Source organism: Pagrus major, chromosome 16 (genome assembly GCF_040436345.1).
Source record: "Pagrus major chromosome 16, Pma_NU_1.0".
NCBI classification, from domain to species: domain Eukaryota; kingdom Metazoa; phylum Chordata; class Actinopteri; order Spariformes; family Sparidae; genus Pagrus; species Pagrus major.
The window spans coordinates 13,530,544-13,554,848 of record NC_133230.1 but is presented as its reverse complement, the minus strand read 5'-3'; the positions used below and the strand labels follow the sequence as shown (position 1 = coordinate 13,554,848).

Below are 24,305 nucleotides of genomic sequence, written 5' to 3'. Positions count from 1 at the left end.
ATCAGTTCACTGACTTAATGGCCCAATCCTAACGTCCACACTCACAGACTCACAGACTTTGAGTCGCATTCCCAGGTAGTCTGCGAGGATTTAGGGTTGTCACACTGTCAAATCGTGACAGTGACATTTTGAGCGCTTTATGGCCAAGTCGAGTCAATTGTTTCTATATAGCACCCATTCACCACAAAAGCTATCACATGACACTTTTCAGAGCAACAATCCCCAATGCACTTGGCGATAGTGGTGAGAAAAAACTGCCAATCTTGTCACTTTTGGCCACTGTTCACTAAGAGTTACAAACTTTAACTTTATTACCCTAATAACTGCTACAAAGGAGATGTTAAATCAGTTTTTCTCTGACTTTACTACAGTCCAAGTTTTTTTGAGGGGGATCCACCATTGACTGTGTGTAAAGATGGATGACATGACAGTCCTCCAAGTGTAAAGGCCAAAACATCTCGGTCACCCAGGGTGGATGACTGTAGCATCGCTTATAATCAAGTGTTCATCATCTGATAAGTTTGGTTTTAATTAGTTAGTTGCTGCTATAAAAAGAAGGTTTGCATCATGATTGACAGCTGAGCCCTGGCTCACAATGATTCAGGTGGGTGTATGGGCGGGAACTCCAAAACCTGATCACAGACTTTGGGTCTAGATGATGTCACCAACACAAGATGGCAGCACTCGTGTCCGGATATTTTGGCTCCATTTTTGTACAGTGACAGGAAGTGGAGACATGTCATCCATCTTTATATACAGTATGTCAATGGGATCCACCATCTAGTGGCTATTCTTCAGGACTGCAGCTGAAGGCACTGAGGCATAAAAGAAAAATCTATCGCCACCAAAGATGGTTTGTGATCTTTACAGTGGGAGGCATCTGTCTCTTATAGCACAGAGTGTGAGCAAGTGTTTTAATAAAATCTTTAAGGAGACATACTATGCTTTTTCATTTTTTTATTTTCCTTCAGTGCTGTATATAAGTTCATGTGCAGGTAAAAGCCCCAAGCCCACATCAACGGAAGCAGTCCCGCCTTTAATTACATGATTTTGTGACATCACACTACGACACCTTGTCACACATTTGCACTTTTATGCCTAGCAGCTAGTTTGGCACGCAGACATTGATTTAGCACAGCTGCTCTGTTGCTGGCTCAGGCATGTGTGAGCTGACCAATCAGACAGAGGGTAGACAGAGGGGAATTACAGTGCTGCAGTAATGGACAGTATGAGAAGACTGATGTGTTTTTTGAGCATTAAAGCATGTAAACCTATTCTAGTAGTAACCCAAAATAAACTGATTAACCTGAAAAAGACAATGCTACAATTACTATAGAATACAGACAAGGACAAAAAGTAAGAAGGGGTGTTGGAGTATGAGAAGCAACTTGAGAGACATTCAGGCACCAGGGAGATTGTTATATTTTGTTATCCTTTAGAGACACTTCTACAAAGATTAGACTTTCTATTCAGATCAGTGGCCAGTTTTCCTCTTTGTTACACAGTGGTGTTTGGACATCACAGGAAATCAAACCTTGTCAAGCCAAGACAAGAAAGCTTTGAGATGTTCAAGCTGTCATCTCTCAATTTTTTTTATCTGTGTTTTGCGTGGGCAGTCGTGTTTTGCTACTTGAGAGACCCTGACAGTTTTAAGGCAATTAAGGAAGTCTCATCGTAGTAATTGTGTTTAGGGTGGCTACGATGGGATAAAGGGTATTTAGTTTACCAACCTTTTTGACTCATTTTGAATTTTGTCTCCATCCACGTGCATGTATACGGGATAACCCATGTCTGCCATCCTCCCTCTCTCTCTCTACCCCCATCTCTGTCTCCACCCACCTCATGCCCCCCCAGTCTCTCGGTGCGCCAGTGGACCACAGGCTCGACAGGAGACCTCTATACCACGGCACAGTGGAAATGTCACCCATAACACTCGCCCCAGGATGCCAATCACTTCATGCTGCTCCCCACCGTGAGGGTGTATGTGAGAGAGAAAGACCAATGAATGAGTCGATGTGCGTAAAGAGAGCATGTAACAATTATTGATATAGTGTGTACACCAAATCCCCCACATCTCTACCAGAATATAAAATAGGATTCAGCCAAAAGTGAAAGTCTAGATTTATGTTTTCATGTTTCTGCTCAGTGATGTGTGAGCCTCCGGGTGCTAATGAGCCTGTCCATCCAAGGGGTTGTCTGGTCAATAAGAAGACTACAGGTGTTTGTGGAACTGTGCATGATTATACATCAAAACAATGTGTGTGAGCGTGAGTGTGTGTGTGTCTGCTGAGTGGTAAGCAGCCTTTGGTAAGGCGTGAAGACAGAAACAGATGGAGCGGGTTATGGACAAATAACGCACATGAGCCTGTGAGAGAGTGGGAGTAAGCCCATGTCTAAGCACGCATATGTGGTGTTGTTTGTTTCGGCGCACGCATTTGGGCACACATGTCCTCTATGTGAGTGTGTGGATATGCAAATGCATGCGTCAAAGAAATTCTGGTGTACATTTACGTGCATATGTGTGGGCGTGTGCAATTATGTGCATGCATGTAAGGGGGGAGGATTCGGGGCAACCGAGGCGCAGGTGGACTGGAAATGCCATTTTTATTAGGCTCTGGTGTGTATCAGTGAGCACGATGGAGGATGTGTGATAGGTTAGGTGACGGCAAACAACAACAAAATGAGGAGGGCGGGGGGATGGAAAGCCAAGCTGGCACAGGCTGGCAGGCCAGACTCCCTGTGCAGCCAGGGGGGAGGGCACTCTGTCCTCACGGCAGGCCCCTCTGCAGAGCTGTGAATACAGAGACAACAGCCGGCACACATACACACACACACACACACACAGTCCCATATGATAGAGTAGCTACAAACAGTGATGGCATCGCAGTCTGTCACATACAAGCACAAATGTACAATATGAGTCTGTGTCATCTGAGGTTTATTTCTAAGAAATGATGACTGCACTTTAAGTATTGGATAATCATCCATCACATGGCTCATGCACATGCTCCATGGCCTAAAAACATGAAACTATTTCATGTTACTGCAGGTAGATCTGTGTTATATGCTTCTCTCCTCTGAGAAACACCTGTATGAGACACAATGTTTTTTACACAAGGAGAGAAATAACTTCATATATAACATTTGCCGAATTTACAAGAAGCCCCAAACGATTAAGAATTTGTCATAGAAAGTTTTATACAAATGTTCTAGAGTTTCTCCTAACTCAACAACTCGCAAAATTTAGAGATTTTATAAAGGAGTCTGGGGAATTTCTCTCACTCTTAATCTCCTTGCTTTTGTCGACTGCACTTGGTGTTCAAGTTTGGTTTCTGCTGTAATACAAAACATTTTTAAATTGTTGGACGACTTCCAGCGTCACCGGTGGGATGTCCGGATCTCATGGCGAGTACTGCAGGTTCATTTTGTGATCGCTTCCACTACACTTTTCCCCAACGTGTTTGGATTAATTTGACTCAGACAATTCAGATGTCACCAAATGACTCATGTGACTCCAACGAGACAATCAAAATAATCCTCATTAATCAATACAACTGATGGAGCAATTCGAATGAGTGACAAACACCCTCCAGACTAATTCTGCAAATCCAGTTACCTTTGACTTGGCACTCTTAGATACATTAAAGATAATTTTTTCATTTGGCTCCTGTGACCACACTGAGACCCGTATGCTAAATTTAATTACGGCTGCCATTCCTGTTAAGTCTTACTTGTGGATAATTGCGTGCACCACTGCGCTCGTCATCTTTTGAGCATTTCCACAGAATAAGTAGGTTTCGCAGAGGTTAAATGGGATCAGACAGATATATAGAGTGATCCCACATCAATTTTGAACAGATGGAAAGTTATTAGTGGAGGTTGAATGGGGATGGAAAGAGGTGATTGTGGGACAGCAGGGCAATTGCTTGACAGTGCCTTGTCACCTACAATATATCATTTTTAACAGGAGGAGGATGGATGCACATGAATGGCAGCCACGTCGCTTGATTGCATCTGTGCATGGTTTTTCTGTGTACAATTCTCAGTGCGCAGAGAGAAGGAGCTGCTTGACTACTTCCGAAGGCTGTCCCTACATGACACGCTTGCATGTGCTCCTGTACTTGCAAGCTGTCTTGGGCACCAGCGTCCCTCTGTCGTGTCACTTCAGGACATCAAGAATTACATAATCTGACATAATCAGACTTATCTTCGGGCTTGAGGCAGCTCGTCCTCAAGTAAACCTTTAACTTGTCAGAGTTTCACACAGGACTTACAAAATATGAGCCCCATCAGCAAATGCGGCCCAAAGTCACATCTTTGAACAAACCACGGGGGCAGCTGTGGATGCACGTGACTTGACACAGCAGGTTAAAATCACAGAAAGGTCTCTTTCAGGTCATTATTTTTTGTCTGGGTAAAAAAAAGGATCACGTGATCATGTGTAGACCAAGAAACAGCAGCAAGACATTCTTATGCAACCAGGAAACACAGCCTTCAACCATCAAACTTTCAACTTCTGTATTACCATGTTTCCATATTAAGAGAGATAGTGATTCTGTCTCTGAAGATATTCATAACTGTGAAAAACACACATCTCATCATCTGGGTGGTTGGTTGGTTGGTGGGTTGGTTGGTTGGTTGGTTGGTTGGTTAGTTGTTTGTTTGGTTGGCCGGCAGATTGGTTGGCTGGTTGACGAGTAGGTTGGGTGGGTTGGTGTGGATCCAGATAAAGGCACATACGCAGGTTTTTATTTTTTTTTCACTTACTTTAACATTTTGAGATCAGCCATTTTTTGACATTTTCATTTGTGGGTGGTTTAATATCCAGAGAGATACAGGGTTATCAAGTTTGACATTGGTTTAGGCTTGACTGAATTAAAGAGGACTGTTGGGCCTTGGCTCAGTGCTTATTTTAGTTACCACAACTTATATTCTAAATACTAAATTGTTGTAGATTCTTGCCTGATAAAATAGAGGGCTTCTATAAAAAACTAACAACTCAACTTAACTTTTTATGTGGTAAGAAGAAAAGCTCTGTTTTCCGTTTTGTGATGATGCATTTTGCAGATAATCCGCCAGGTTTTTAAATTGTTTATTTTAGCTTAAGCAGAAGGAGAATTCTCTCAACCCATGAAGGATTATTTCTTTAGTGTAAATTCAAAATGACCAAAAATGGAGATAGATGGTTTTCACTGAATAACAATGATTTGTGAAAATATGCACAATATCGTTGGGTGAAAATAACATGTTTCTTACAGCCAAATATGTCTCCTAGCAGCAGAAAAAAATAGTGCTGCTGTTATCGGCTGCGCTGTTAATCTTCCCTCATTGTCCAATTATGATTTATATTCTATTGTTTCTGTAGATAATTTCTATTTGCTGCTGAATAACATCACTTTCCCGAAAGGATACATTATATTTCTCATCCTCACCTATGCTAGGTTTACATATTTGTGTTTTTACCCTATGATTTGAAATAATGAATCATGAAGTGAGTAATATTACAAACAGCCACATGTATGGTATTAGTTGGTTTGGTATGTTCCATGAATTGTTATGGAAGAAGTGTAAAATTCCCGAAAAATAAAAAAATAAACAGGAGAAAAGAGGAAAGGAAAGAATGCCACAACCATGGAGCTGTCTTGTTTGTCCTAATAATCTTGTTTTATGCCTTACTGACATCATACCCGTCATTTACTTCCATCCAACAGTTTCTCTCGCAGGATCCTTAACTGGATGTACGATTCAGCTCAGTGGTCATGAGTGAGGCGGAGAGAAATGAGGCTGTCATGTCGGTTGAGTTAGCAACATGATTAAGCTGGATGCCAACCTTTTCTAACTTTGATGCATTCATGTCGGCTGTGTTTAATTCATGAGTCCGATGTGGAAGGATTGAAAGTGGTAAGAGGAGGCAGAGAGGGGATGTTGTAATTTGCTCGTTTGATTCTGCCCGTGGCCAAAGTTGTCTTCTTCTCTTCCTGCTTTACATCCTTTATCTCCAGTCTCTTTTATTTATCAGTAACCCCAGTGACCTGAACTTTTTCTCTCTTCCACATCAACATTAATCTTTTAAGGAAGACCGATTATGCTTTTTCATTTTTTTTCCCCTTTCCTTCGGTGTTTTATATCTTTTCTTGTGCATGTAAAAGATCTTGAAAGTTAAAAAGGTCAAAGTCTGCTCCAATAGAAGCTCCTCTTTCCCACAGAAAACACTGCTCCTGAAACGCCTCGTCAGTAGTCCCGCCTGTGACTTTGTGACGTCACACAACGTCACTGTGTCACACGTTTGCATAATTAATGCCTAGCACGTAAGAGTTTAAATAGCAAAGCTGCTCTGTTGTTGTTAGCGGTGCTGGATCAGGCATATGTGAACTGACCAATCGGAGAAGACTGGGTATTCAGGAGGCGGGGCCTTAAAGAGACAGGAGCTAAAACATAATGTCTCCTTTAACTTTTTCTGTTTTACACTTCCAACCTCTCATCTTTACTCTCATCCAACACGCATTTCTTCCCACGTTTTTCCCCCAACGTCCTCCCCTATTTGTTCACTCTCATTCCCATCCCTCTCAGGAATCTCTCCGCGCCACCATTGTGCTCCTTTGAACTCATCCTCAGCTTTTACAACTCATATTTTATGCAACCGTTTCTTATGCGGAGCAGCTAACAACTCTGTGTATTCCCTACTATATTTTTTCTACCCCTCCACCCTTTCATTTCCGCCCATACCCATGATGTCATCTGCTTTATTCTTTCCTTTGCATCCCCCCCTTATTTCCTTGCATCATTCTCCCTAGGTGAAAGAAGGCAGGGGAAGGATGAATAGTGAACACTTGGCCTCCCTCCAGCTCACATTTTCAATAACCAAGAGACATTTTAATGGTGCTCCGGCAAGTGAGCACGCGCACATAGGTGCATGTGTGCCTACATGGTAATGTCGCCGCACTTACATCAGTGTGGGCAAACGCCTGTCAGTCCGAGTGTGTATTTACACTGCCTGCCCACTTGTTGTATGGCCAGCTGACTAAATAAATACATCAGGCCCAAAAGAACACATTTGTCTGTCTCCCCTGGTGAATGTGAATTATTTAACATGAAAGCCAGGGAGAGAGATGACTAACAGGAGCGGGTGACGTGGCTGGAAAGGAGAAAGATGGAGAAGGATGGAGGATGGAGGGAAGGGGGAGGACCAGATGGGCAGCGCTGGCACTGAGCCAGAGGGAGCTGGTATAAAGAAGAGGGGTAAAGAGTGTGTTAAAAGAGAGAAATGGGAATGGATGACGCTCGAGAGGGAACGTGGGGATGGTAAGTGATGGCGGTTTTGAGGGGGAGCTTTTGTATAAAGGCACAAATCAATCGGAGGGAAGCGAGGAGGGAAAAAAAAGAAAACAAAAGTCAAGAACGAAAATAGGAAGCGACCTCTGTCTGAGACAAAAGAGTCAGGGAGGACATGACAGGAAGTGACAATAGACAGAGGGGAAGATGAGTGTAACAGAGGGAGCGACTTGAGCAACATATGATTGGCCACTGGTGCCAAAATTTGAGCACACGCCAATGCACACACACACAAACACACACACACACACACACACACTCTCTCTCTCTCTCTCTCTCTGCTGCATACACACATCAGATAAATCGCAGAGCTACTCTGAGCCCGTTAACCTGACTCACCCCATCTCACCCTGCCACATGGTCCCCACAGGGGTGGCGGGGGGAGAGGTTTGGAGAGACAGAAACAGCATGTTAGAGGGAATATTGAAAAGAGAAGCAGGGGAGAGGGAGAAAATGAGAAGGTTGGGAGAATGAAAGCAACCTAACAGACGCTTTAGAGGAAGTCGTGTCGCACCGGTGGAGATCAGTGGGATAGAAATTAAGTGCACACTTCTTACGATGCATAGGGAGCGCATGGGGGGTAAATGGAGGGAAGTAAAGACGTGAACGGGGGGAGAAGGGGAGGAGAAGGAAGGCGTGTAGTAAATTATAGAGGGAAGGAGAGCAATGGGAAGGAATAGCAGGGTGGTGAATGCGCCTGGAGCCGATTTGTGGAGCAGCAAACAACAGAGATAATAAGAGAATGTGCTGAAGGCATGCGCCACACTCAGTAATTATATAGAAAGAGCAGGCTGCCTTAATTAGAACAGGATGGAGCTCATGAGTGTGACACAAACACACATGAAAATGCAGCATTCGCAAGGTAATTCATTACATAATTCATCTTTCCCTCGGTCTGTTACTGCTGGTGGCACTTCATTATGAGATGAGAACATGCTCGTGCTCATCATCACCACACTTGCGCGTAATGCAAATTCATGAATGCATGCAGGGTCAAGATATAGTAACAATACTGTGTGCGCACAAGCGTGGATGCTTCTCCACTACAGTATATCACTTCTAACTGCTCTGTTTGTTAATTCCATCTTCTTCCTCTAAGCATTTTATTACACAAGGGGAAGCTGACTGGGCACATATGCTGATTTACAATAAGGTCCTCATTCACATTTATACTCCTCTTCACATTCACAACTTGTAGCTGGTCAAGTGCCACCACAGTGTTCCAGTCTTCTGTACGACTAGGGATTAAGTGTTTCTCATTGTGTTCAGACGCCAGGATTTTCTTCATTCATTCGTTCTCTCCATAGTTCATTTGTGGTAACTCAATTTTAAGAGACAGAGCAAAGGAGACTGAGAATAATAGAATAATAACCACCGTAAGCATTTTTTGCTTTTGGCTTTACTACAAGTGAGTATTAATCACAAGCAAGATAATTTCTTATTTTACTGGATTTGAGTATTTTCCATGTGCGTCTGCATTCCGCTTAATTTCTTTTTGTGAATAATTTACAGCAGATTGATGATTATCATTATTGTCTGAGTGACCATTGATCCATGTTGACTTTTATGCAGTTTGCTTTGCCTGTTTATCAATCTAATGTGACTACAAATGTGAGCTCGGGCCGTTTAGTTTAATTTCTTTCATGAAGAAAATAAACTAACATTGGCATGAAGGAAAGCTTTTCTGCTTTGCTGAAGGGTTAGGGTTTGGGTTAGGGTTTTGAATCCAAGCTCAGAAGCAGTTTCCATATAAACATAGTATGACGTACAAGAAAAGAAATGAAAATCTTAGAGATTATTAAATCATAATTTTGCCAGAAGAAAACTGAGACATTGCCATGAATTGGGCCTATTCAGTAGTAAACAACATACTGATTTGGATGATGTGTTGACTTTTGTGCATCAGGAACTTCATTGCAATGAAATCATTGCATATGGCCAATTTCTTTAACGTTCAAAGGTTTATGATTGACGAAAAACACCGGTTTTACTTTACTTTTACTTCTTAAATTGTGACTTTCATCTCTGAAAATTTCTAAATGTAATTTTCCAAAATGTATGATCCATATCATCTCAGACAATATTCAAGCTTTCTTTCTTTATAACTTCAAATTTTATTCTTTTACATTTTCTACTTTCATCTCGGATGATGTCCCAACTTTTCTTTGTAAATTTACGACTTTAATTTAGGAAATTTTGACTTTTTCTCAAGATATTGCTATATAATTTTTTTTTAAACCCTCACTTACCCCAATACGCTCTCTAAAATTGGTGCCTGGGACAAACAAAGTCATTCTTTATAACTGCACTACATAAATAAGCATAATAACATAAAACCACCTTCTCGTAGTTTGTTAAATGTTCAATGGCCATCAAAATAATGTTTATAGATGGACTATGCAGTATCTATTAACCATTTACAAAGTATTATAAAGTAACCGGTTGCAACAATTGTTTGATGAACGGTTTCAATGTTTGTTACCAGAGAAAATACTATTAACTAAGGTTTAATTAACTATATATGTATCATTTTTTAATGATGATTATTATGAAGTGTTACCATTCCTCTAGAGAAGGAACATCATGACAGCAGATCCTCTAATCCAGTGTTGTCTGGATCTGTTGCGACTGTAACACTGCGTGTGGTAATAATCCTTGTCTGGACTGCACAACACTATCTCCTTACAGCATTATCAGTAGCTACTCACTGGCTATTCAATATTATTGACCTGCACCAAGACACTTAATGCATTTGCACTCACTCAGTCACAGAAATAGACCCGGGAGTAAATAAGACGTAGTTCCATGAGCTGCTCTAACTGTGTACAAACACACAGAGAAATTAGTCGAACATTATGTTCATGTGATTGCCTGCTCTGCATTCATTACATTATGTTTCACTGCAGTCGGTAATGCATGTCCTCGGAGCACACGTGCGTTAGGGTGAGAGTGACACACTCGTGCTGCGATGGTGCTATCCATTTCTATCAGGCACGCGCAGCCTCAGTGTCTCTCTCACACACACAGAATGACATCAACCAAAATGTGTGTGTGTGTGCTGTGTGGCTGCGCACACACACTGCGTGCTGCTGGATGTGTGTGTGTGTCCTTATTATATGTGTGTATGAGCAGTCCCAGCGCAATTCCTCAGTTTAGTGGAGCATTACGGCTGATCAATAGCTCTGGTGCGGTGGGAGATGTCGGCGTAGGGGCTGCATATTCATACCATTACAGCTGAACTGAGAAATTAGGCACTACGGGGAGTGTGTGTTGATATGTGTGTATGCGTAGATCAGTCTTAAAAGAAAATGGCAGGCCCTGTCACCTGGTAGACCACACCATTGCTCGCTTAACTGTCGCCAGGGAAGGTCGAGACCTAAAGATTCGGTAGCTCCCATCTACACTGGTGCTGTCACTGGTCTTCACCGTCCTTGTCTGCCTGACTCGTCCTGGTCTCTCCTTCAAAAGTATGTCTCTCTCTCCTGTTTTTGCTCATCACTACTCTTGTTTGTCTGACTTTATTGTGCACGGCTCAGCTTTTATTGTCGAAAAAGCATTGTTGATAATTACAAAAAACAGGTCAAGCAACACGTACTTTGTTTGCACACGAACCGACTGCCAATACCAGTGAGCGGTGCTTATCTCCAACTGTCAAACACTTACCGTGAGAGCAGAAACTCTGCAGCGCAGCCGAAGTTCTGCATGATTTATGATCAACAGAGTTACTTTCACTAATACTTTTTTTTCCCCATTTTCACTCTGACTTTCATTTTGGTCGCTCTAAAAAGACAAGTTTGTTCAGAAAATATGCAAAACGACAAGCGGAGAAGCCTGAATACTCCTCGTTAACTTGGCCCAATGTTAAAAGGACACAGGCGATTATAAAGTGTTTCTTTGTAAGTCTGCCACTGTCTGTCTGTCTTTCCAGGTGTCTCTCACTTTCCCTTACGCACCTGTTTTTTTTTTCTTTCTACCTTTGTTGTACTTCCAAAAACACCATAGTCAAACAAAACTAAAATTTCTACCCAGATTCTTGGACCATATGCCTAAAACGCTGGGTATGACTAAAAACCTGTAAACATACACAGTTTTTTCCTCAGATTTTAAGTTCTGTGTGCACAGGCTGCTGTTAGATAAATCCAAATCTCTGTGGGACAAGCCTGCACTTCCACTCGCACAATAGTCGTAAATGGATATAGACACATTTTCCCGTCAATACTTCCGTCTGCTCCACCACCTATTTGAGAGCTGTCGATGGAAAGAACGGCAAAGAGGAGGTGTGATTGTACAAATTGTGCAACGTTGTTCGATGATCTCTAACAAAGCCGGAGCCGCCGGCCCTGAACACCGCCCGTATCATTATCTCATCGTCATCTGTAGTGGTGTTTCAATCACCGTCAATTAGTATCAGAAGGGTAATCATTGGTTTTGTTTATAGTATCATTATCGAGAGAGCTTTACGATAAAAGGACAAAATGAAAAGAAATAGAATAAAATACGAGCACATGGAAATAAAATGAGACCGCTAATAAATTAAAGGGTAACTCCACCAGTTTTACATATTAAAGTGTGTTTATAAGTCTTGATGAGAACTACTGCTGTGTGTGAAAGTAGTTTAAAGTCTTTTGTGGCTCCAGAGGAAGCTGCATCTACTCTGATAAACTGCCTCCAGTGATGTCACTCAATTGCTAAGTGGCATTGTGGGTAATGTAGGCACCAGATTTTGAAAAGGAAGAAGAATGAGTGGAATAAAAAAGGTGCTGTATTGATTTTGACATTTGTTTTTAAACAGTTATGAAAGTGCAAAGCTAGCTCAGTGGACTGCCTTTCAAAACCTGGCACCTATATTACCCACAATGCAACTTAGTGACTCAGTGATATCACTGGAGGTAGTTTATCAGACTACATGCAGCTTCCTCTGGAGCCACAAATGGCTTCATATTACTTTTTCGTCGTACTCCACGAGACCTGTAAACCCAGTGAGCATTTTTCCACTGAAAAGATGTTCAAAACTGGTTAAAAACTGAAAGTTTCTTCACTGACTGCTTGAAGAATTTAATTAAATAGTCACATTTAGACCATATTTCACTGGGATTTGCAGCACTGGCTTTCAACTGAGAAATTTGGATGTGGTGTTATAGTCAGGCTCCAAAATAAAAATATGCTCTCATTCGCACATTATAGATGATAAAAGGTGTATTAAAGCAGAGTCGGGGATCGAACCACCAGTCTAAGTTTTCCCACTGAATGTGTGATTGACAGACAGGAGGGCAGATTGTCAACTAGCTAAACGATCACGGATGCCGTTGTTCTCTCGGAAATAAAAGTAGCCTATAAAAAGCTAAGCTGGGTCGCCAAATATACCTGGGTTGCCTACCCACGTAAAACACATGCGTGGGAAACAGTGTAAGCACATTTTAGACAGTTGAAAAGAGACTGGAAATCATCCAGGTTTCAACAAGAAATCAATGTTGAAAGCCTGGTTGGTGCTCACTGAGTATATTATAATGATATTCATGTGTAGGTAATGGAGAATGCACATTTTTAATGCGTATGTGTCACTTATAAACATCTGGCCCCTAATCTTTATTGCTCTACATCTGCAATTAACCTTCTACCAAACCTCCTTATCCCATTATCACACCTGTTACCTTGCTTGACTTTTCATTTTCTAATCGGAGAAGTCAACAGAAGCAGTAGCTCAAATTTTCTGTCCGTCTTTGGGTAGTTTAATCATCTTAAGATTTACTAACACAATAAGCTCAAGGTGAAGAACATTATCAGGGCTTCACCTTAGATAAAAAACAGAGCAGTAAGTCAGTGCCGTAGATCTAACCAATGAAAACACACCACTGGAAGTAGAATAAGTTGATATCCAATAATAGCAAACATCAACCAGAACAACATCAGAAGAGTTCAGCACTCTTACTAAATTCGCCCTCCATTACAATGCACGCAGTCTGTTATCCGGTGACTACAACACCCACGTTGCATTGCACAACAATGCAAGATGGGGTGTGAAAGCTAACAGCGACAGTCAGCCAATCAAACTGCTGCTGCTGTATGAGCAATGGACTGTGACAAAAGATTCCAATACTGTCCCTCTGTGTTTACGTCAGAGTGCTACACCCCACGCCACCCACCGGCTTTACTCCGACAGCGCTCCATGTTAGTGTGCGTTTGTGTGTGTGTGTGTGTGTGGAGGCCATTTAGGCTTTAAGGAAATGTCAGAGGAGAGGCTGTGGTGTTAAACTCAGTGAGGAAAGAGTACATTAGTCACTGGGTTCACACTTCACACACGCACACACAAAGCCGTTCAGACTGTTCAGCCTTACGGTTCACACGCCGGGCCTCACATGTCGATATGTGCGACAACATCCTTTGAACGTACGCGTGAAACGAGGTAACAGTGAAGCCATCGGCATCGATGTGAGTGTCAGTGGTGAACAAAAGCAGGCATGAATGGAAATCGAGTGAGAAAGGCCTCTCTGTGCTATCTTTTGTCCGTCCTTTAAGAATAATGTCCACTCCGTATCCTCCTCTTTGTCTCAGCGCTTGTTAACAGCGCTGTCATTTTGATTTCTCCCTGCACACGTGCAATTCTTTCGACTACCCTTCATCACTCTTACAGTATCTCCGCAGCTCCTGTGTCTCTTTTCATGTGGATCATCCTCGCCGCTCTCTCATCCTCCTTCTGTTCTTTTAATCTGTACAGCCTCGCCTACCTCTCCATCTCCTGCTTTTCATTCTCTCCTCGCATGTCTTCCTCTCTTCTGTTTCACTAAAGAGATCTTCATCTTTTTTAAGTCTCTTTTGTCTATTATTGAGTCTAAAAGGTATTGTTTCCTTCAAGGGGAGCTCCATCAATTTTACACATTAAAGCATGTTTACAGCTTTGGGGAGAAAATATCTGAAATTCTAGAGGTATGGAGTAAGAAAGAAAGGAGTTTAGCAGACCTCTGTAGCCCTCTTCTCATCTCCGCTTGAGATTAGCAGCTTGAGGCTACATTAGGGACTGAGTTGCACTGTGGATAATGTAATGTAGAATAAAAAAGACGGTATCTCTGGTTCTGTTGCATCAACTTTGCTCCTTTTTTAAATCAAAACAGTCCATCCTGAGTCTAACAACAGTTATACAGGTGTAATGCTAACTACTTACATGACATAGTGTCATGACATAATTTCAATTATGTCACCAACTTGTTGTTTGACTGAACTAACAACAAGTAGAAATAAATAAACTTTGCTGGCAGATTTCTGTAAATTTTTCATTGAAATTGAACTTTTAAGGCTCAAAAATAAAAATAAAAAGTACTTGGCACCACTGTTGGACTCAGGGGGGGTGCAGGGGGGGCAGTCGCCACCCCCATGTTCCAAGAAAATGCAGCGTGCCCACTTGGATGCCCCTATGATAGATACAATATGGTAAAGTGTCCTCTAGGGTGCCCTTCCAGTGGACAAAATGTGCCCTTTTGATTTTTTTTGCCCCTGCCCCTCAATCATCCTGTGTCTGCTACTGCTTGGCACATCCATTTCATGAGCCAGGTGCATAGGAGAAGGACAAGTAGACCAAAAGTGTCAAGTAAACTCCCGCATACCGTCCACAGTAGTAACTCACAATACTACATGAATTGCGACGTTTCGGCAATACGTCGGGCAACATTGCAAAATAATTTTAGTACTGCAAGTTCAACAGTGCGGAAGGCTCAAAATACACATAAGTTCATGTAAGTGCTGGATTTTTTTTGCAGTGCTCTTACTTTCTGTTGCTCTCTCATGCCAGAGAAACTGTTCACAGGTTCATATTATTCTGTCAAAAGGGCTGAAAGATATCAACAGCATTTGATAGTCTAAATAACTTCCACCCTTCTCCTGACTGCACATCTGCTTGCAAATATTTCTATGCATTGTTCTTTTTTTCCATCCTTCCAATCCCTTACATGTTTCCTCCCTCTTTATTTTCTCTCCTCTTTCATCCATCCATGCATTCCGCTGTCTGTTTATCCATTGCCTACCTTCACAGCTGCTGTGTCCCTCCTCGTAGCCGGCGCTGCAGCTGCACTTCCCAATGGGCACCAGCCATTCCCCCTCTGCGCTGCAATGCATCCTGGGAGGGCTGTCCATGTCAACCTCAGAGTTGTTGACGCAGGCGCCGCGAACCTCCACCAGGGTGGCGAAAGCTGCTTCGGCCACCGTGTCGGGGAACACTGCCAAGTTCTGGACGGTTGCGAGGCAGCGTTTGTAGTACACTCGCACGGCCACGAGGGCCACGCAGGCGCCCACGTCCTGGAAAGCCAGGTGGAAGCCCTTGCGGTTGAGGTGGCCGATCTCACGCACCTCCGTGTTCAGCTTCATCTTTCTCTCGCCCAGGTCGCCCTGCGTGAAGCTCTCGTCGGCAGCGATGGTGTCGATCTTGGTGTAGCGGTCCTCCCGGGTCACACCCCCGAGGTCCCGGTCCGTCTCGACGTAGAGGAGGTTGAAGGTCTCCTTGCAGGTCCCCGCCACGCCGGGGATGCTGTTGCAGTCGCGCAGCGTGAACTGGAGCTCCACGAAAATGCGCTGGCCACCTCGGCGCGCCACCCAGCCTGTCTGCAGCCAGTTGTTCTGCTGCAGGGGCTCCATCACATTGCACACCTGGTACGTCCGGATTGGCTTGTACTTCTCATCTACACCGCTGATCTCCTCCCACTGTAGAGATGGAGACAGGTGGGAAAGGGGAAGAAGATAGGAATAGAGACCATGATATAGTAAAACAACACAAAGAAAAAACAGTGACGAGTGATGTGATAACACGAGGGAGTGAAAAGTAAGAAAACAAAGTAAAGTGAGGTGGGCAGGAGGCGCCAGAGATGATGAAAAGTCAAAGGACAGACTAAGAAGAAATACAGTCAGATCAGGTCTAATGACTTAATCTGATGAGTGGGTGTGTGGGCGCTCGCACTTATATTCTTTAATAACGTCACAGAGAAAATGACAAACTGCACATTCGCAGCTGTTACATCAGCCTTGAGTGGTGCTAGTGAAACAACAGGTCACACCTCCGCTGCTTTCTCAGCCGCTTTCTTTTGATCCCCCTCCCGCCTTTGGTATTAAAAGTAAATGGCATCTGAGAGGAGTGTTTGTTAAATATTTCTGCCCACACGCTGCTGAGTCACTCCCAAGAAACACCTAAGAAAGAAGATAAGTAATACAGTAAGGCTTCTTTTGTTCACGTTTAGTCTCAACCTTGAAATATTGATCGTTGTATGTTGGAAATGATTGATTCTCTATCTCTCTCTTTTTGTTTGCATTTAAAAAATATATGTATATATGATGTAATAAAGGGGTGTTGTCTTTTATTTATCTGAATAATTGATGATTTTTGGATTTGCTGACAAAAATTTGCTGAAAGTGAAATAGCTAATGTATAATTCAAAGCAAGTGGTTCCCTTCTTTCCAGTAAAACTATCAATTAAGGGACTGTAATAAAATCATCAGGAGATGGGGGTCCTGAAAGGAGGAGGGTTTTATATTTTTACCTTTTTGCTGAATGCAGGGTTGTCTGGATTTTTATCGGGGCGAGCAGAGGAGGGTCCTCTAACAATTCCATCATAGATTTTATGTTTTATTTTTTCGTTCATTGTAAATTTGTTTACTTTCTGCCAAGGATGTTATGTTTTTTCACCTGTGTCTGTTTGTTGGTTGGTTTGTGAGCAGGATTACACAAAAACGACTATACGAATGTCCACAAAACTTGAGATGGAGGACAGGTCTCGGCCCAGAATAGACCCCATTAACTTTTGGTGCCAATCCGGTAAAAACGGAATGGATCCAGGAAATGCTTTCACACTTTTGTTGACATTTTTCTACATATTTGGTTATTTCTAAGGGAATCATGGATCTTGATGAAAAAAAATTAGATGCAGATCCTAATAAAAATCGGGATCTAGCACATTTTGTAATGTTTTCATAGGAGCAGAATTTTTTTAGCCATGTTATGGTAACAAAGAAGATACTGAGTTAGCCTTGATTGAATTAAAGGGGACTCTTGGGCCTTGCCAGAGGTATACACTCTACTGAGTGCTGTTCTTGCTGTTTTGTTTTTTTTGTTTTTTTTTCAAAATTTACATCTAAAACATGTTCTGTGTGTTTGGCCATATGCAGATGACAACTATCTGTTATATGAAAATGATTGATCCATTAACATATTAAGGATTAATGGGTTAGAACATCTTAAATTTTATGGGCACTTCAATTTACTCACCATTTTGATTCAACTGTTTCCCATTCATTAAAATTATTTTGAATTATTGGGGGAAGGATGTTGCAATTTTTCTCTTAGTCAAGGCTAGGCCAAGTATTAATAATGGAGAGGGCCTTGCCACCATCCCTCACCAATCCAGTAATTATAGTACAGTCCCTAAGTTTGTCCAATAGTAGCAGAGTTAGTATTTTTGATTTACTTTCATATAAAAAAAATTGCAGTACAACACAAAAATGAGAAAAACTTTTCATCCAGTACCCTGAATTATTTATCCAGTGGCTGAAAGATAAGAACTCCGTGTCACCATCTGACTTACAGAGACTCTGACTAGACAGAACTGAAGGTAAACTAAGCACTGAGAGCCATCACTCTGTCTCTCTCTCACACACACACACACACAGCGAACCAGACAGTGAAAGCAGATTATCTGCGGCGGTAATGTAATATACTGCACTATTGTCAAGGTGACTAAATCAAAGTGGCTGCAGTGTGTTCTCCCTCAGTTCTATCGGGGCTGCTAGGTGAGTCACACAAGTCCATTAATCTTAGATTTAGCTTTGCATGTGGTCCAGCGGCCACCTCAAGGTGACCATGATTCAAAACACTCTACAATGAACCGCACATACTGTATGTGTACGCTGTGCAGTTCATATAATAGACATCTTGTGCATGGGAAGACAGACCTCCAGGCGGGAAGTGTGTGACAAACTGCTCCTCTAGAAAGGGCTCCTGCATTTGTCTTGCAGTCATAACGTTGCACTTTTTTATAAGCTGAATCGATCGTTTCGGAGGGGGGACCATTTATCTATGGCGGCATATCTGAGTGGCGGGTTTTGGACACTGCAGTATCCTATCCTGGATTACCACCATCGATTAATGATAATGATGAGCTCCAGACTGGATGGAGAAGCAAACGTGAGGTGTGAGAAAGACAGGGAATGATAAGTAGAAGAAAAGAAAGTAATAACAGAGAGAGAGGGAGAGGGAGAGAGAGAGGGAGGGGTGAAACGTGGTGGTGTGCGGCAGATGTAAAGCAAGCAGCTGCGTTGTGGAGCCCGGCGAGCAAATAAACAAACAGACGGACAATGAAAAATGCAGGTAAGCACACTTACTCCATTGGGGGGATACGACGTCCAGCCCAGCTCTGCCTGAGTCTCTTTAGAATTCAGCAGCACCACTGCAGGAAATAAAAAACAGACAGAGGTAAGGAGTCAATTCAGGAGGGGTTACAGAGCTATTTACTTTATCTTGTCAGTGTAAACAAGTTTGTCAACAAGTGTGTGAAAGAGTCGTCTTAAATTTACGTCTGACAGTGTAAGTGCAACATGACACGTTACGTTTGGCACAATAAAAACTCAGCCGTTAACAACGAGGCAGGCTTGTCAAAATCTGTTGTTGGTGCACGCATCCTTTGATAAGTGCATTAATACCATCTGAGGACTTAAGCTGGAGCTTTCAAAACAAGCCGCGACACAAAGAGTACCCTCGGCAGAGGAAACACTGTACTTAAAAAAAGTCAGCGCTCTGTGTTTTCCTCTCAGCACCATGGACAGAGAGCAGGGGCCAGCCTGTGAGTCTGATTTCAGGACCCTAGACAGCGACACACAAGGGAAGGTGGTGTGAAGGCAGAGACAGCTCAGTGGGATGTTTAGCATTAGCTGCTCAGATAGAAGACACAGCAAGGTGAAGTTTCCTAAAAGGTACAGCTAAGAGTTGAGCTTAACATTTTTTAGTCACTCATTTATTTTATGGGCAAGCATTTCTTGTTTATTTTAGAAGTGATATTACCAAAAAGGGCCTTATAGTGAAATTTAAAGCCACTTTCCCATTTTTATACTTGTACTTTAGTGTTTAGGGGAAGATATAGCAATGTATTTATCTGACAGCCATAATTAAAACTTTCTTTTCTGATTAAGATTATCTATCTAGAAAAAATAAACAAAAAAAAATCATGACTATCTTTTCTTTAGACACTTTACATTCACTCTGTTGCTAAACCATCGTTACTTTCAGTTGGGGTATAGAAAGTTTTAACAAAGGCTGTGACTGATGTTCTTTCAAGATAAAACAACCTTAAAATATATATATTTTTGATTAATCATTGAGTAGTTTAGTCTCCACGGTCAGCAAACTGTAAAAAAAAAAAAAAGTCAAGACTTCTTTGCTTGTTTTGTCCAACGAACAGCCCAAAGCCTAAAGATACTCAATATACAATTATATAAAAACATAGAAAAGAAGAAGAAAACTGGATACCTTAAGTGCATGTTGTGGCTAAGAAATCTACACTTTTACTTTAAACTTGTAGTAGCAGCAACGCTTAAAAAATAATTGAATAGAATCAAATGAAATTAATCAGCAACTAATCTGACAATTGATTAATCACTTCAGTCAGTTTTTTAAGCAAAAACACCAAATATTCTCTTGTCCCAGGGTAGTAAATGTGAAAGTTTGATTCTTCTTCTTGTCTTGACTGTAGACATTATTTAGTCAAACACAGTCAAACACGACTTTCAAAAAGTTATGTTGACTAATCGGTTTGAGAGGAAAGATTCTGAATCGGAATTTTCTGATTCCAGCTTCTTCGAGGTGAATATGTTTTCGGTTTCTTTCCTCCTCTATGTCAGTAAACTGAAAATCTTTGGATTGTGGACAAAACAAGGATTAGAGGACGTCATCCTGGGCTTTGGGAAACACTGGTCGCCATTTGTCCCCATTTTCTGACATTTTATGGTCCAAACAACTAATCCACTAATCAAGAAAATCAAGTGATTAATCCACAGTGAAAATAATCTTAACTTGCAGCCTGTATTTCACATTATTCTCACATTTTATAGCTAACGATAAAGTGGTATCGAGGAAATATCCATCAGATTAATCAATAACAGAAAATAGTCTTGAACCATAAATATAGTCTGTAAAGATGCCACAGTTCACTTGTCATGATGTCTTCAAGCCGTCAGACTGAGAGAGGCCCTTGTTTCATACTATACTATAGTATGCAGCAGGCGTACGCAGGCCATCATCAGCACATTTATCTTAATCTATAATGTAATATCAACATCTGCAGTGGCATATGGTGAGCTGCATTATCGCCTCATTTTTAAAGGATTTTGCTGATGTTAAAGTTACCCGTGCTTTAAGCTTGTCTGCTTATAAAGACCCCCGCGCACACACGTACCACCACACACTGTTTCATGCTCTCTCGCAGTGTTCCCAACACCTACAGCCTTGAGGCAATATGAGATCTGACAACCAGACAAAGCCACCCTGCGCACAGACGGCTATTTTTCATCCTTGAGAAGTGCTGCTTTCACTCTTGTACTTCAGTGCGTCGCTTGGCTTTGACTTTTGTTTTTTTGCTTCGACTTTCAGCCACTGCCGGAGCCTTGTAAGGGCTATCAGAAACAACCTGCACGATGCAGTCGGGAGTAGGCAGTTAGCTCCTTGACAAGTAACCATTTCTCCTCATCCGAAGCAATTCTGGAGTTCTTGAAATGACTTTAGCATTGCAGCCGCCGCTACATGACAAATATCTGGCCGTATCGACATTAACAACCGGGCACATGGACGTCCTTCTGAGCGGAGAGTCGAAAACCTACGCAGTGTGACTCAAGATGTGGCGACTCAAGACCTTTAATCTTCCTGACTCATGCTCCGAGGACTCTGACACAAAGATGTGCTGACATACCAAAAGAGGGGGGGATTTTTGATGTTTTACACTTGCACAGAGCGGTCAAAATGCAACTTTTTGGAATAAATCTGCTACTTGCTGCATAAAATAACTGAGAAAACTGTTTTGTGAGAGGTGTTCATTTTATTAATCTCAAGGCCATGACTCCATCTGCTCCGGGGGAGAATATTAATAAGAGGTGAAGTAAATGCCAGTTGAGAGTCATTAAATAAAAGGCATGCTCTTAAGTGTCACCACAGTCGGGGAGCCAAATTCCTCGGAGGCCAACGCGAGTGAATACTTTCGCCTTTTTTAGCTTGAAAAGGAGACGCCGGCGCCTTGGCTAGAGTGCAGGGAAGCCTTGCTGGACCGTGAGAGATCCTTTACTAAACACTTAACTTTATTGTTTTTGGGTTAACACTGCCGGGTGCCCAAAGCACGGTTCTGCGCTTAGCTGATAACATAGAGGCGTTTGGAGGAGATTAGAGCGGGAGAGGCCAAGGGTGGTGGAGAGACACAGAGGAAAGGCTGAGGCGGGGAGGCGAGGAGGGACGGTGACAGAAAATAATCAGTGGAGGAGGGTGAGGAGAAGAGCCAACATGAAAGAGGAAAATAAAAAAAAAATCGGGAAGAGAGAGAGAGGGAAGGAAAAGGAAGAGGGAAAAGGAGCACATGAAGTGCAAATAAATGAATACTCCGGGTAATACACAGAGGGATCAGTGGGCCTTAGTGAGCAGTCAGTCAGTCAGTCAGAGAGAGACTCAGAGGACAAAGTTGGCACTATGATCACACGCTGAATACATAAGTCCTGTAATCACAGCCTAGTTAGACAGACTAATGGGCCTTTAGGGGCAGGAGGGCGAGACAGAAACACACAGAGACCGATAAGAGTGAGAGAGAAGAAGAGGAAGGCAAGAAAGTTTAGCAAAGAAAGCCAAAGGAGGGGTCACTAAAGTTAGAGAAAGTACATGTGACAAAGAAACAAAAGCTCTCTCTGCATGTTACACATAGCTCTCACTGATAGCCATGACACATTAGCTACTCACCACCAATTTTAATGGTTGTTTCATAAGTAATTGCCCGTCATTATAGGGACAATTTGGAACTGTGAGCCAATTTTGCTTTTTTTTTTGTCGTCCATTTGGGTTTCAGACCGATTTAGGGCGGACAAAATGAGGCTGACTTTCATTACTAAGAGAGAAAGCACAGTCACAGCCACAGAAGAGTAAAAGTCCATCTTAACCAGATTACATGGAGAGCTTGAAGGTCACATTTTGAAGAAAGTTGATTGTGTGTCTCATTCCCAACTCATCAAATCCTGACGATTCGGGTCGGTAGCGCCAGTATTTGAGTTGGGAGAGAGCCCCAACAATCAATTTTCTTACAAATTGGACCTCTAACCAAAGAAAGCATGCTTTTTGTTGGGTAAGAAGAAGAATTGATGATGTGGTTGCCTTTGGTCATGCTTGGATGTGAATTAAAAAATGCGAAGAGGGCATCAAAGAGCTTTTCTCAGAAAGTCTGAAAGAACCGTCTCTAGAAACCTTTTGAAAAAGTTGTTCCAAAATGAAAAAGATTGATCAATAATCACAAGAAGGCACAGAAGCTGCCTCGCTAATGGGCTGAAGGCTATGCTGAGGCCTTTTACTTCAGCAAGCTCCAAGCACGACTCTTTGGGATGAGAGGCATGCAAAAGCTGACATACAACAGCAACGTGAAAGGAATGTTTTGTGCACTTTAGAGTGGAAAACATCTGTGTGTTTCTCTTAAAATGAGACCTTTGTGAAGGTTTTCAATGCAAAACGGGAAGAGTGGAGTCTCCACTTGAAATTGCCCATTTTAATATGGTGATGCTGCATACCTCTGTCTGCCTTCATGCGTGTGATTAAGGGTTTTTTTTTTGTTGCTTTCGTCTTTGTTTTGCAATGTGAGGTAAGTGTATCTCAAGTGTAAGCGTCCCTTTCTACCTCCCCCCTTCTCCTCACCCACTCTTTCATCTTTCTCTGGTTTTGTGAGATGTACTAATTGAGTTGTTCAGCCTTGCCGACACACAAGGATGAGATACACTGACGGATACAAAGCTGTACACAGCTGTAGGAGAGATGTTCAAAACAGCACTGAGGCCAAATATTCTAAAGAATGTGAGGGGGGGGGTTTCAGTGTACCAGTAGCACTCATGAAGAGGCTAAAGACTGGCCTTTCTCGTGTGTGTAGCCAATTCTTACATGGCTATTTTTCCTTCCAAGTCGTAGACAGTAACACAAAGACAGCTCTGTATCAGAGGTCAATTTCAAGGACCTCCAAAGGGTTCTCGTTCTTTCTCCTAGAACTGTGTGACGGTGTGCGACTCTTGAACTGAGAGTCAAGGAAGACTTTCAAAGCTAAGAAGGTAAGCTGACAGGAGAGGAGAAAAAGAGCTGAGAGAACAAAAACAAATGGAATCCGATGCTCTACATACCTGACGAACAAAGGTATAAATAGTAAACGTTTTACCCGAGACGTTCTCTCACAGACGGAGATAGCATACTCAGTTGAAACACAACTCACGAACATACAACACCGCACACAAGTATGTTCTAACAAACAAAGACCATTTAAATCCCTCCCACTGAAAGAGGCTCGTTTCATAATTCGCCTCTGTAATGTTCTATAGTTTCATCGCGGGATTAGCTCTTGCATTGGCTGTCCTCACCATGACCTGCTGGCTACTTATCAGCCGGCCGACCCCGAGGCAGACCACGGGGCTCAGGAAGCTCAACCTGCCCAAAGAGGGAGCGCAGAGATCGGGATAAGTACAGGCACCACTGGGACAACTATTGTCCAGTCATTATCCGTCTTATACAATAGAAGAGTGGAGGAGAAACTGAAACTTTAAAAAGGCTGAGGCTAAGATCAAAGGCGTGAGAAAGGACAAAATAAGATATAACAGAGCTGTAGCCATGAGATTTGGACAAAACTAGAGACATGACTCGGACTTGACTGTTGTGAGACTTGAGTTTTATGAGCTTGACTCCCTTACGACTAAACTAACTTCAGATTTGAAAGCAAAAACATTTAAAT

The 24,305-nt window shown here is 42.3% G+C and overlaps 1 protein-coding gene across 2 annotated transcripts in view; it reads right to left on the bottom strand.

The window, feature by feature from the left end:
* The window catches only part of LOC141010906 (ephrin type-A receptor 7), a 248,439-nt gene that overhangs the window by 106,994 nt on the left and 117,140 nt on the right, over positions 1-24,305 (bottom strand). For both annotated transcript variants that reach the window (XM_073484061.1, XM_073484060.1), the window contains exons 2-3: positions 18,688-18,752; positions 15,348-16,020 (exon numbers count right to left, since the gene is read on the bottom strand). In XM_073484061.1, coding sequence (XP_073340162.1) covers positions 15,348-15,954 — 607 coding nt within the window. In that variant the 5' untranslated portion in view covers positions 15,955-16,020; positions 18,688-18,752. The remainder of the gene's footprint in view (positions 1-15,347; positions 16,021-18,687; positions 18,753-24,305) is intronic.